General features: G+C 34.9%; 1 protein-coding gene across 1 annotated transcript in view; it reads left to right on the top strand.

Moving 5' to 3' along the window:
- Positions 1–14,648, top strand: part of ZDHHC2 (zinc finger DHHC-type palmitoyltransferase 2) — a 34,953-nt gene extending 20,305 nt beyond the window's left edge. The window contains exons 7-12 of the mRNA XM_040243155.1: positions 1,479–1,611; positions 3,736–3,862; positions 4,137–4,229; positions 6,992–7,104; positions 9,112–9,186; positions 12,213–14,648. Of these exons, the coding sequence (XP_040099089.1) occupies positions 1,479–1,611; positions 3,736–3,862; positions 4,137–4,229; positions 6,992–7,104; positions 9,112–9,152 (507 nt within the window). The 3' untranslated portion in view covers positions 9,153–9,186; positions 12,213–14,648. The remainder of the gene's footprint in view (positions 1–1,478; positions 1,612–3,735; positions 3,863–4,136; positions 4,230–6,991; positions 7,105–9,111; positions 9,187–12,212) is intronic.
- Positions 14,649–14,687: the final 39 nt, after the last annotated feature.

Here is a 14,687-nt window from a genome sequence, read left to right as displayed (position 1 = left end):
CTTTATGTGTAAAAAGATTATTAAACTAGAATATCAATCAAGTCCTGAATTGAGATTAAGTGTATGCTTTAGGCAACTCATTTGTTTTCTGCACTGTATGTTTTAAATGTAAGCAAAACAGAATTAGTACTATGTATTTTGGAGAAGGAAATGGCAACCCACTCCAGTATTCTTGCCTGGAGAATTCGATGGACAGAGAAGCCTAGGGGGGCTTCACGACTGAGTGACTAACACACACACACTACTATGAATACCATACAATATAAGAAGCACACACTCTACTATGAATACCATACAATATAAGAAGCAGTTATCCCTGCCAGAGTTGCCTTATTACATTCATTAAATTATCCTTTATTATGGGAAGACTTCATGAATTATTAGATCATTGATGTGAGATTTGAACCACATTCAAGGCTAAAGATTTATTGATGCCTAGTATGTGTCAGTTACATTGCTAAGCGCTAGAAATACCCAGTTAAACGAGCATGTCCTAGCATTCGAGGGTACTTGCAGTGTCCATCTGGAAGAATGATCTCTCATGAATGTCTGAGAGCACACGGCCTTACAGTTCATCATTCTTGTGGATGGTTTTATTTCCAAACCACCAATACATTTGTAAAGGATTGACTGGCTTTCACAGAGAGAACACTACTATCAAAAGGTATCAGTGAGGTCTTGTGACCTGGCTCAATCTGACAGATAACTACAGGATATTGAAAGCGAATATCAGCAGGAGAAACATCCTAGCATCTCTGGTGCTTCACTGAGTGTCCCTAAGCCTACATTCTAGAGGCCAGGTCTCCTTAGACGCATAGACTAGGAGAGTCAGTCTGGTTGTGTTTTGATGGTCTTTTTCATCCCATGGGTATTGTTAAGGTTTATTGTAGACAGGTGTTATGCACTGGTGTTAAACATTTCTGTGCTGACATCATCTAAAGTAGCTTGAAGCATTATTGTGAGTGTGTTGTATGTGTTTGTAGTTGATGCTGTCGTTTGCAGTGATGTAAAACATAATGAGAAGACTAGCTAAGTCATGCCGCCTATCCTTCATTTTCTGGCATTATAATAAAATAATGTTTAAACATTTGTAAATCTAGAGTATGTTAACAAAACATTTTTAGACAGTAAATTAAAAACAAATTTTATAAATTATAAAAATTTTATAGCTCATTTTATCTTGCTTCCTACTTGTATAGCTTACACACATATTAATTATAATTTTTCTATGAATTTGGTTATACAAATAAATATCCAAAATTTTAATATCTTTTCCATATATATATGTATATTCATGTTATAGTAAGCATTGATTTGAGTTTAAAGATGTATTTTTCCCTTGAAGTTTTAACATAAAGCTGTATATCTTTCTCTATATCTAAATTTAAGAAAAATTTTAGACAAACAAAAAAATTTATCAAATTAGGGGAATACTCATTCCTTTGACAAAACGTTTTATTTTCTCCCTTTCTTTATAGAATGGCCTACCTGATACTCAAGCCAAGTTCCATATTATGTTTTTATTCTTTGCTGCAGCTATGTTTTCTGTCAGCTTGTCTTCTCTGTTTGGCTATCATTGTTGGCTAGTCAGCAAAAATAAATCTACATTAGGTGAGTATATAATTATTGTAGTTAACAGAACTTTCAATACAAAACTAAATATTCATCAGAAGTTGCCATATGGTTAAATGCTAACCTGTCCTGAAGTTCTAAAAACCACTCTTACTTCCCACATTGTCTAGTGGGACAAACACAGATTCACTCATTCCATGTATTTTTAAATTATCCATTGTGTGCAAAGCATTGTGTAATATATACAGTGGTGAGCAACACAGAAAATCAATAACCAAACGTAAACCTAATTACAAAGTGTTTTGAAAGAAACAAACAGGATGTTGAGTTATGAATCAAGGGCTGGGGATGGTAGTAGGGAACCTATCTAGAAGGAGTGGTCAGGGAAGAGTCCATGAAAACAGAAAGTATTTAAGAAGTCGTGGAAAGGGCCAGAACATCTCAGGCAGAGAAAACAGTATGTTCAAAAGCCCTGCAGAGATGGGATACAGCAAAGCAGTGCTACAACCTGTATGAGCGTCAGGAATGTCCTAAATAAAAGAAGTCAAATAGAAAAGGTTACATGCTGTATGATTCCATTTATAGGAAATATCCATGGAGAAAGAAGCATTTTGATGACTTCCAAAGGGTGGGAAGAAGATGGAGTAAAGAATGACTGCTTTCATTAGTATAGGGTTTCTTTTGAGGTGATAAAAATATTTTGGAATTTGGTATAGGTATCGGTTGCAAAAAAATATAAATTACTAAATGCCACTGAAATGTTCACCTTAAAGTGACCGATTTTATGTTCTCTGTATTTCATCTCATTTTTTTTTTTTAAAGAGCTACATATGTTTGAGAAACTATTCCTGTTTGAGAAACTATTCACAGAAAGCTAAAGAACAAAAAAATATACTATGAAGTTTGAGAAGTAAGCTGGGACTAAGCTAAATGGAGTCTTCTAGACTAAGAATAGGAGTTTCAGAATGCAACCAGGACTTATAATTTCTTTTGATCACAAAGGATACTCAAGTTATGAGATTCTGTTATTAAAATAATAAAAATTAATTGTATGTAATTGTGAATGTTTATTTTCAATATTGAGGTGAAATCTAATCAGCTAAAGTACTAGTAGAGTGAAAATATTGGTATAGTAAAGTAATTTCTAAATGAAGTATCATATTTCAAATTATAGAGCAATTCAAATTGTAGAGCAATTAAATTATTTTTCAAATGTGTTTCTACTAAGCTTTGAGTTTTAGAAACTTCTAGATTTTACTTGGAACACTGAAAGGACTTCATCTGGATAATATGGTCCTAAATTATTAAAAAGTTTTATAAAAAGCTATAGACTAGGGTAATAAATGTTAAGAATCTTGCAAATCACATTTTTCGTATTACCTTAACTCTGCTAGTTAGATTTTTCCTTTCTCAAATTATGGACAGAAATCATTATACTTCTATGTTTATTCACATAGAAAATCCCCAAACTAACATTTTAGGTTTTGCACCTCAGCATTATTTAAGACAAAAATGTAGCATAAAGGACAGAACTTTGATGACCTTGTTCAAATTCCACTTTGTGGAATTTGTCGTTTACTTTTTGTGTGATATTGAGCAAAGTCACGCAGCCTCTCTGAACCTCATGGGCATAACCAGCCATGATGTGTGACCCTGCATTGCATCCTGATTTAGACAGAGAGTTTTAAAGTACCTTTTTGATTAGCTAGAAGAAAATGTATCATTGGATGACATAAAATTCTAATGAAATTGGAAAATGGAATTTATTAGTTGAAAAAAGGTTGTAGAATGTATCTTTAGTCTCATTTTGATTTAAAAAATATATATTTATATCTATCTTATCTCTCTGTCCATTCAGCCATCTAGTAGATATAGAGTTTTAAATTATTTGCTTGTTTGTATTTTCTCATTTTTTACAATACACGTGCTGCTGCAGAAAGAAAAGGGTTACTTAAAAACTACAATAGATCGAATCATATTTTAAGTTTGTTTTAAAAGAATAGACAGTCTTCATCTATGGGGCTGTTGACAGACATATAAAGCGTCGCAGGAGGCTAGCCATGGGTTTTCAGAGTTTCTTCATTTAATCCACTCCTTTCTAACTTTAGCGCTTGCTAGTTGATATGCTCTTTCCTTATGTGGTTGCTCTGCCATCTTTTCTAGAGGCATTTAGAAGCCCAGTATTTCGACACGGAACAGATAAGAATGGATTCAGCTTGGGTTTCGGTAAAAATATGCTCCAGGTTTTTGGTGATGAGAAGAGGTACTGGTTGCTACCCATTTTTTCAAGGTATTTTGTTGTGAAATTTTTCAGGGTTTAGACTACTGAAAGTAATCCAACAGAAGAACTCTGTCCTTCTGCATAAGAACTCGTATTTTTTAAGGTATTATTTTATGATCCACTATTATATCAAAGTGGAAATCAGTTGACTCACATCTCCATAAACGTACTGTACTGAAGCCAGTGTCTGAGATACATATTTTGTCCATAATGTAACTGTGTTCTGCTCACAGAGATCATCTTTCTTTTACCGCACAATTGTAACTTTTTATTTTAATTATAGTCTAGGTGATGGCTGCTCCTTTCCAACTTGCCTTGTTAACCAGGATCCTGAACAACCATCTACTCCTGCAGGATTGAATTCATCATCTAAAAAGTAAGCCCATATTTTTTTTTTCTATTTTACTTTCAAATAATATAGTTTATCCTATGGTGTCCTTTGCTTATATGTTCCTTTGGGAAAAAAATTTTAAGAACTTAGGATCATTTACTACACTGGTTTCCAGGTTGGAATGAGGGCGGGAGGAAAGTGTGACTGAGGTTGGAGTACGTAGGGAGCTTCAGTCATAATTATAAAATTATGTGATTAATCTGGGTAGTCAGTAAACAGGTGTTAATTCTCTGTAAGTTGACTGAAATATATTATGATTTTTTTTTTAATGTGGTGCTTAAAAAAAAGCACAGTGTAAGTCCAAATTAGTCCCACTTGTGATCATGTGAGCTGACAGGGTTACTTTGCCTCTGACCCACTGGGCCTTTCCTCTTGGCAATCAAAAGACCTTCCCTGCCTGGACCAGGCCCTTGGAGATGAATGGAATCCCAGACATCAGATTGACAGCCCCGTTAGCAGTGGACGCCATTCCCAGCACCCTCCTCCCAAGCAGTTTCTTACTGCTTACAACACTTTCTCCCATGGAACCTGATGTCACCCCAGAATCCTGTCTAAGGCAGTGATCCCAGCAGCCATTACAAAATCACCTGAAACTGTCACGAGATGAAACCTGTTTACCAGCCCCATCCCTAGAGTGAGTTATGTGCCTGCCAGTTAACGTGTGTGTCACATGGGACTTTCAAAGTCACCATAGTCCTACTTGGCCCTGCCCTGTGAGTTTGGGCTTGAAAATTTCACAGAGCTGAAGACTATTTTTCTTATACTATGTGGTTTTGGTAGTTAAGACTAGTTGGGGTTTAGATACAGTCCGCCTCCTACTAAGTGGGCAGGGGGAGAAATCCTAGTTCTTGCGCTATTACCCATCGAGGTGGTCTTGACAAGGTCAGGAAACCTCTCTGGCCTTCTCTTTCCTCTAAATGCTGAGATTGGCTTTTGACAGCTGAAGTCTCTTCTACAGAATTCTGTAATTCCCCCTGATTGGCCCACATACATTTTCTGTGCCGAGTTCGTGTCTCCCCTTGTGCACTCTGGAGTTGTACATGTCATTGTCTACATAATGTGTCCACATAAAAGTCATTGCCAGCTGAACAGGTACAAAGCAGAACCCTTGATTCCAAGCCACCTGTCCCCTCACCCCAGCCGGAACCTGATTCTGCTTCATTCTCTCATATTCATGAGCAGTGACTTCCATTCTCCCAGATGCTCAGCCCAGAAACTTGGGAGTCACCTAGATTCCTCTCTCTGGGGACCCTGTACACCCTGTACGTTGCAGATCCTGTTAGCTGTCCCCTCCAAACACGTGCATAACCTGGATACTTTCTCGCCGCCTCCAGGCCAGCTGTCCTGGTCCATCCGTCACTTCTCACGTGGCTTCTGGCTCCATGTTTGCCCTCCTCCACCCTATTCTCCATTAAAAAGAGAGAGTGAGCCTTTTAAAGTGTCAATCAGATTGTGTCACTCTTCTGCTCAGAATAGAAGCTAGTGAATGTCCTTCCCTTGTCCTACTAATCTGGCCCTTGACACCTCTCAGTGTAATGCCTTACCTCTTTGCCATCACTCACAGTCCTGACACACAAATCTTTCTGTTCCTCAAATATACCAAGCATGTTGCTTATTTAGTGGCTTTGCACTTGTCAGTTTGTCTTCCTTAAAGTTCCTCCTCCAGGTATCTGAATGGTCTGTGCCTTCAGTTCACTTTCTGCTCAGGTGTAACTTTACAGGAGAGGTCGTCTTTGAAAACTCTTTGTATCATAGCATCCTGCCCCTCTGTTCCCTTTATATTGCCTTTTACTGTTGTCAGAGCTCTTAATCTCACCTGATTTATTATATATTTATTCTTCTCCTTCCTCAATTAGATCAAAGACTTTACTCATTGATATACTAGGTACTTCAATGAGTATTGTTGGATGAATACATCCTTGCTGTTTGTTAAGAGTCCTGTTGCAGTAATGATTCTCCAAGGAGTCCCTAAAGTAGGCCTGAGCTACTTTTCTATACCTGGTCTATGGTCCCCTTCCTGAGAACAAATAAGAATTAGTGTAAAAGAAATTTTTCATATGAATAGGAGACACAATTTTCTTTTTTAAAGTTTTCCTCCAGAATTTTAATAAGGGATTTATTAGAGCAGCACAAAATTGAAATGATCTCAAATTTTAGATATGAGGTAATTATTAAGGGGAAAAGGCATATCTTTTAAAAAATATAGTCAACTAAAATATGTGAAATTACTCTTGGAAAAATTTTAAGTAGTTTTTTTCATTTTAATATAGTATAATTACTATTTTGGTGTGTTGTAAAAAATATACTAATAGTTTCTGTGCCAATAATGTTTTAAAATCTAAATGAAATGTTGTTTATTTTAAACCAAACTTTATATCACTGTCATCAGTGAGAAACTAGTATAATTTGGCATCGAACATAACTTAAAATCAATAATAAAATATTGGTAAGTTCTAATTACATTCCTTTACCTGCTAAAATTGGAGGCCAAGGCTTATTCTGTGTATTAATGATGGAGATTTGCCAAAGTCAAGGATTGTCATCCTATTGTAATCAGAGGAAAGAAGAGAGCTGAGGCAAGAACACTTTTTCATTGCGAGTCAGTATGGCTTAATGCCTTGTTCCTGCTTTCCCGAAGTTCTCGGTAATTCCTACAACTGTCTTGCACCATGAATGGTTTGAGTTCCTTCCTTTAAGAAATACGATCGAGAGTTAACCTGATGATCATAATGATAATTATTCTTCAGTCCCGAAAACCATCAGTTTCCTGCAAAGCCATTGAGAGAGTCCCAGAGCCACCTTCTTACTGATTCTCAATCTTGGACGGAGAACAGCACAAGCCTAGGCAAAGGCAAAGCTGGTAAGGGTATGCTGTGTGGCTGTTTTGAAATATTTTAGTTTTAAAAGGTGAAAGGAGTGACAATTTTTCATCCTTATTACCTGTAGAATATGTCTTGTTTTGGAGTCAGACGACCATTGTAAATATAGAATTATTTTCAAAGAACCATTTGTGAAAAGCTTTGATTAATGTCTGGAAGCTGTAGAAAACCATGTTGTGAAAGACAGATTTACCTTACTTGTTTTCTGGTTTAGAGAACCAAATATTTACTACCATGTATTAAATAAAATGATAAACTCAAAATATAATTTATTTTGAAATGGGGAAGAGTACAGTAAGTGCAGGCAGAAGGCTGAAAAGTATCTGTTAAAAGGGATCTCAAATTAATGTGGTTTTTACTTGAAAGTTTCTATCCAGTTTCAAAATATTGGATATATTGAATATATATTGGATATATATATCTGATATATATTAGATATATATCGGATATATATATATATCGGATATATATTGGATATATATTGAAGTAAGACATTACAGAATTGCCATAACTTTTAGCTACCTGTTATTTCTTCATATCCCACTCACAGTTCTCTGGTTATTGTTGATTTTAATCTTTTGATTACTTGGGTCAATATGGTTTATTGGCAAAGAACAAGCAAGTCTTTGAAGACAGAGCTGATAGCAGATCCCAATTTGGACATCTGATCAATGTGGGGCATTTGTTAAGTTACTTAAGCTCCTTTGGAGTTAGCATCTTCGTCTTTAAAATACTACTTAATTCTCAGGGTTGTTAAGTATCAAACAAGACGTGATGATACATGCAGGGGTGTGTATGTATTTGTGGTTTTCCAAGTGTAAAACCATGTATCCACAATTAAGGCACTAAGGTCTATTTTTTTTTTAATTATCAAAGATTATAATTGTATAATATTGAGATGTATAGAACAAAATACAATTTTTGGAGGACAAATGCTCAACAATATTGTGTTAGCCTTGAACAAAGAGTTCTCTATCTTCCTCTATAAAACTAAAACAACACATTTAACATTATCCTGCAGGAATGTTGAAAACATCTGATATCATCAGGCCTTAAAAATATGATGTTTAATCAAATACAAATAAAAAAAGAAAAAAATGATGTTTAATTTGGGAACTAAAGAGTTTAAAAGAGGTGAAGTTGTAAAATTTAAGTAGACATTCCACATACTGACATATTGAATGGTATGAAAAAATACACATAAATTAAAATTAGTCTTGTTCTTAAGGAATGTACATTCCCTCTGAAGAGGCCCATCACTTGAATATTCATAATTTGGTCTGTCTCTCCATCTTCAAACATGCCATTCCATTTTTCAGTATATGGGAGGGATTACGTATTTATCCAAACAAAATTGATGTCTCCTATTTGCCCTTTGAATCCCTCAGTTTCCTTAGAGGCAAAGAAATGATGTATACTTGGAGGGTAGAAAGACAGAGAACTCTCTTTCAGAACAGATTCATATTTCACCTTATAGTTCTGCATTAGCATAGAGGTGATTTTCTGATTTCTATGTGCTGTTAATCTGGGGACATGGTAGATTAATTTTCCGTTACTCTGATAGATGAATTTAGAAATGATTTAAAGGACGGTGTAAAAGAAAGAGAACTATGAGAATGGTGAGATGAGAAAGGGCTCAAAGATTAGTTTGACAAGAATGAAGAATTAGAAAACAGTGATAAGGGTAATGTACAAGTGCGAGGTTCAGCATATCTTACATTATCTTATTCATGCCTCCTACTTCCTCCGGCATATATATGTAATATATACACTTTTTAAAAGCGCTATTTTGGGAGTGCTGGTTGTGGCTGACTGTATTGTGTGTATGTGTGTGTTTTTTCTATATAACCATCTTGTAAACACTCATAATATGTACAGGATAACTTTGGCAATACACTGGTGGGATTCATGGATGAATAAACAGGTCTCTGCCTTTTTATTCAAAAGTAGCACCCACAAAAGTTGCTAACGTATGTTTTCTCTTAAAGGTATGAGCAATCCTGCACTGACCATGGAGAATGAGACTTAACTCTTCTAACAAAATGTACTCATACTTCATGAAAGTAAGGAAAGTTCTTCCTTTATTGTTATGTTTTATATTTTTAATCACTTACTAGCCCTCTTTGGGCAAATAGTTTCCATAAACATTTATTTTTGAGTAACTCAAACAGAAGATGTCTTAGCAGACCCTTGGGATTGTATCAGTCATACAAGAGGCCTTTGAATATAGATCTAGCTTCAATATTAGCTAGTTATTTGGTTAACTTAATAAAACATAAGTTGATGAACAGAATTCATTTTTATAGCAAGAATTGATCCTAAAATGTTGAACTTTAAAATGATAATTTTTATTGAACTATAAAATGACAATTGTCTTGTCATTTTATAGGATCTTGCAGTTTTTTGTTTTGTCCTTTCCTTCAGGACATTCAGTGGTCTTATCCATGACCACCCATTAGCTGGATCTCACTGGGTCTAAAAATATAAGACAATTATAGCTTGTTAGCGCAGATCTCTCCCGTCCTTATTTTTAGTCATAGTAGGACCCCAGAGCATGTGTCGCCCTTAAAATAATCGGTGTTCCAAGTCATTTTCTTTAACCTATAATTTTTTTAAACCTGTAATTCCAAATCAGTTTCCTTAAAGCAAAGTCTATTTATGAGCCTGCAGTTAATAAAAAGCTCCAAAAATGTCCTCTTTGGAACCAAGCCATAAATATCTTAACAAAATAAACAATAAACAATGGGCTTTCCCAGGGGCTCAGTGGATAAAGAATCTGCCTGCAGTGCAGGAGACACAGGAGATGTGAGTTCAATCCCTGGATCAGGGAGATCTCCTAGAGAAGGAAATGGCAGTCTACTCCAGTATTCTTGTCTGGAGAATCCCATGGACAGAGGATCCTGGCAGGCTACAGTCCAAAGGGCTGCAAAGAGTCAGACATGACTGAGTGACCAAGCAAGCAAGAAACAGTGTGAAGAACTGAACTCGTGGTTGCCAAGATGGGGTAGGGAAGGACTGGGCGTCTGGGATTGACAGATGCAAACGATTATATGTAGAATGGATAAACAACAACATCCTACTGTATAGAACAGAGAACTATATTCAATATCCTTGATAAACCATAATTGAAAATATGAAAAAGAATATACATATATATATATACACACATATAACTGAATCACTTTGCTGTATAGCAAAAATTAATACATTTATAAGTCAAATTAAAAAAATATGAAGAATTGAACATTGAAATTATCAAGATAACTCTCTACTTACAGAATTGTGACCTAGCAAGAGAGTAGCACCTTAAACAAAGTCATTTGTGTCAAAGTACTTCATAGATATCTGGCTTTCACCTTGTTTGGTTTTGGTTTTGATGAATAGCCGTGCAATTCTGTGTGCCAGCTGGCCAGCATTTTTGGTGTTGGGGGACTCTGCATGATGGTGTTGTCGATCTGATTGATTGTAACTGTGGTTAGTGTCACGTGCTCGGTTGTGTCTGACTGTTTGCAATCCCGTGGACTGTAGCCCACCAGGCTCCTCTGTCCATGAAATTTCCCAGGCAAGAATACGGGAGTGGGTTGCCATTTCCTTCTCCAGGGGATCTTCCCAACCCAGGGATCGAACCCTTGTCTCCTGTGTCTGCTGCATTGCAGGTGATTCTTTACCCACTGACCAATGGGGAAACCTGTAACTATGTAGGATAGTGAAATTTTAACATTCTTAGTTGGGTTAATTAGCAAAGAGACAGTGTAATTTCTGGAAATAATTCTTCAAATGTAACTATGATTATACAATGAATCATTAATTAATACCACAAAGTATTTTACAGAACATAGTTCTGTAAAGCAGACAAAGTTTCATGGGATTCTTATTTTCAGTATGTTGAAGTAGCTATAATCACCATTGATTGTGAGGTCATCTGGTTAAATATTTTATGAGCTTTAACATAGTAATGTCACTTTGTGTGTAAATCAGGTAGATTTCCAAGTATTTTGACAAGATCAGTGTTGGGTTTGTTCATCATTATTCTCAACTCTTTGCAGGACCAGAGACATAGTGGTTTCTAAATAATTGGTAATTGGGTGATAAAATAGCATCATTGAAATTTTTGAAAATCTTACAGGAACTTGATTTTATTACATTTGGATATATAACAGTAATGGTCACAAAACCCAGTTGCAATATGAATCAGCTGTATTGATGTAAAAGAAAACAAATGATTTTTTGATGTAATGTTTTTCATTCTGTTGGCATAACCAGTGCCAGTAAAATGTGTCTTTAAAAAAAAAAAAAAAAAGATCTTTCCTAAGGAAGCTGATTATCCAAATAGTTTTTTAAAGTTTTTCCTGCTTTACACCTCAGACTTGCAATTCTTTTAGTACACATTTATACTGAATGATAATGTGATATTTGACTATATTACTAAATGTTATCTTTGTAGTCTCTTCTCCTTTTTGAACTATATTAGTAAATAACCTGTGGCCTTTTTGTAAAATGTTTCTTTGTTTCAGCATAGTTTCCAAATAGTCAAAATGTGCCTAAATTCATCATAGTGCTAAAGTATAGATTAAACAGCCTGCCCAACTTTCTTCCCGCTTATACAATAGGTTTAAAATGCTGTGCTCCTGTGCACATGAGATTTCAAAATTAAAAAAAAAAAAAAAAGAGATTTCAAAATTATTTTCCTAAATCCTCCAACAACTCACTTGAACTCCTATTGGCCTCAAAACTAAGAACATAGAGCCCTGTAGCTCAGACTGGGGCCCCAAACCAGAAGTATTGACAGCACCTGGAGCGTAACAGAAGTGCAGAGTTGTGGGTCTTACCCTGGACATACTGAGTCAGCATCTGCATTCCCTGCATTACAACAGGGCCCTTAAGTCTTGTGAATATATTATAGGTTGAGAAGAATTCATGTAAAGGTCTATCTGTATTCAAGAACACATCTAATGAGCCTTCGAGTATAGAAAACATTTAGTTTTGAATGAGAAGTGTTATTGCAACAAACAATGAATGAGTTGGTTAATTTTTTGTTTGTGTTTTTAGAGCTAACACAAGAGTTTGATGTTTTCTGTTTCCTCCTAAGGTAATGAATGCTGTCGATGGATAGAAGAGGCTTCCCCCAGGAAGGCACCTCTAGCCAGCTGTTCCCATCCCCTTTGGCTGGGTGTGCAGAATGTGAATTGAGTAGTTCTCTCAGCATTTGCTTTTAAAACATAACACATTTTTACTCCAGTATGCAGATTGTTTCAACTAACACAAATTCTTCTTAAATATTAAAAGTAGTTATGGTTTATGAATCAAGGACAAGGATACCTATCATAAAAACTTGGAATAAATTCATGGGCCAGTTTTCACCCAGCTATTTGGGTAGCACAATGTATCACATAAGAAGCCCATTGATCCTCTGATTTTCTGATTCAGAAAATTGAGACTATTAAGATACTGAGATTAAAAGATATCACATCACATTATAATGATAAGCTTTATTCATAAAACCTATTAGTTACCTACAAGAGTGTGGAGGTAGCAGATGAGACTTGTTTACTCCCTCCGATAAGAATCCAACCTCAGACTGTGTGAACTGTAAAAACTGTGAATTCATTACAAATTTCAAGTGGCCTGAAGTTGAAGATGACCGTCCTTTTTTTTTTTTTCTTGCTAGACTTTAATTCTAGCCTTTTTTGCCTGCTGGAAAAGAAGTATGATCATTGAAGCTTGAGCTCAACTGGCTAGAAAATCTTTGTCAGATTTAATACATTTCTATTTCATCAGCAATATATTTTTCATCTAATTATCTGAAAATGGGTGGAACTCTATAATAACAATTATGAAGATTGGTTTATGATACTCTTTTTTGGGTTTGGCTTTTAAGTCTCTTTTTAGGTTATTTCTTCTATTGAACATAGCAGACATAATGATTTTTTTGTTAAGAATTCCTAATGGGCCAATAGATTAATCATCCATTGATATCTTTATTCTTTGTCATCTCATCAGAAGTATGACAGTTAAACTACGTAAATACCTATTAAGATTAAATTATGCAAATCATCAAGCAAAAATCATATACTTTTGGTAATTTAGTTCAATATGAACTAAATGGTATGCTGTTTGGAAACTGAGTTTAAGAGAAACTAAAGTGGTGTGTTTGTTGATGCCAAAATGTTCGGCTTCAGTAAATATACTAAGAAGCTCTTGTGCCTTGTATGCACTATTTAAAAGTCTTATTTTATTCTTTTTTAATTTGGTGAAGTGCAAGTTTTGTAAATGTTAGCAATTAGACTATGCTGTATACATTTTTTGGTACTGATTTTGAGGATTTAAAGCATATTACCTTTTAAGACTACACAGCTAAGGAACTGGTATTTAATCAAAGAGACAGTGGTATTAACTTTTCAAAATCTGAATTAGACAAATTCAACACAAAGTAGACTGGAAGACAAGAAGATAATGGAGTAACATATCCTTGCAGTTCACTCATCCTCGCTAGAAGTATGATGTTTTATATTCAGCGACTTTATGAAAGAACCAGTCCATTTTATAAATCATTTGAGTGCAGTTCTTTGAGCAATAGGATGGTGGTCTTTTTCAGATTTTCTTTAAAGTGAAAGATTTTGATGACAATCTACTTAAAGAAAACTCAGAAGATATGATGCATTCTTACTTTTATCTTAAAGCATTTGGTCATCATTTTCCATTACCTGAAGTGCCAGAAGTCTTAAGGGCAAGAGCATCATATAATGTATCAAGAATTATATGCAGCCAGATTTTTTTCAAAGCACAGTACTAGAGCTGTTTTTACAGACAAGATTCTGTTAGGCATCCCCTCCTGTCAAACTAGAAACTAGGGGGGAAAGTGGTATTTTTATTCTTTATCTTGCTAGAGTACTTTTAATCCCCGCTTTAGCTTTTTCATGTAATTATTGAAATACATAAGTCAATATACATTAGAATCAGATATGAAAACATTTTTTAAAATAAAGTCTTTCTCATTAAGTTGTAAAGTTTCCCTTTTTGGTTTCATACAATGACTAATTTTTAAAGGGTTTTTTGTTTTAATTCTGTGGGGTTATAATTTTTGGAGATGATGACATATCTCATTAGATATGTAGTATAAATTTTACCTGAGTGAACAGAGCATCAAATAGACCTACATTTTGTATATATTTATAAAATGTACCTTAAAAACACTTTCAACACTTTACTTTAAAAAACTTAATTGCTTAGCTCAAATTTGAAGACACTTGAAGTATAAGTCCTGAGAGTCCATTAAATTATTTTGACTTTTCCTGTTTTTAGAGATTATATCATATAGGCATCAATATTTAAGAATTTTTTCATTTAAAAATACTGTACAAATGCTTCATAGTCATTAACTAGTTGCCATTGTGCGGTGAAAGGTTTGTTCTTTCAAAGGTAAAGAAAAACTGCATCTAAATACAATGATGAGACATTCAAGTAAGTGCTTATCTATGAATTCCCTCCTGTTATATCATAATAAAGTCTGGTTGATCACCTTTGATAGCTGTCTATATGAGATTGCCTTTGCACTGACAATCTA

This window comes from Oryx dammah, unplaced genomic scaffold, assembly GCF_014754425.2.
Source record: "Oryx dammah isolate SB20612 unplaced genomic scaffold, SCBI_Odam_1.1 HiC_scaffold_7, whole genome shotgun sequence".
Classification (NCBI taxonomy): Eukaryota; Metazoa; Chordata; class Mammalia; order Artiodactyla; family Bovidae; genus Oryx; species Oryx dammah.
This window is presented reverse-complemented; position numbering and strand designations above follow the sequence as displayed.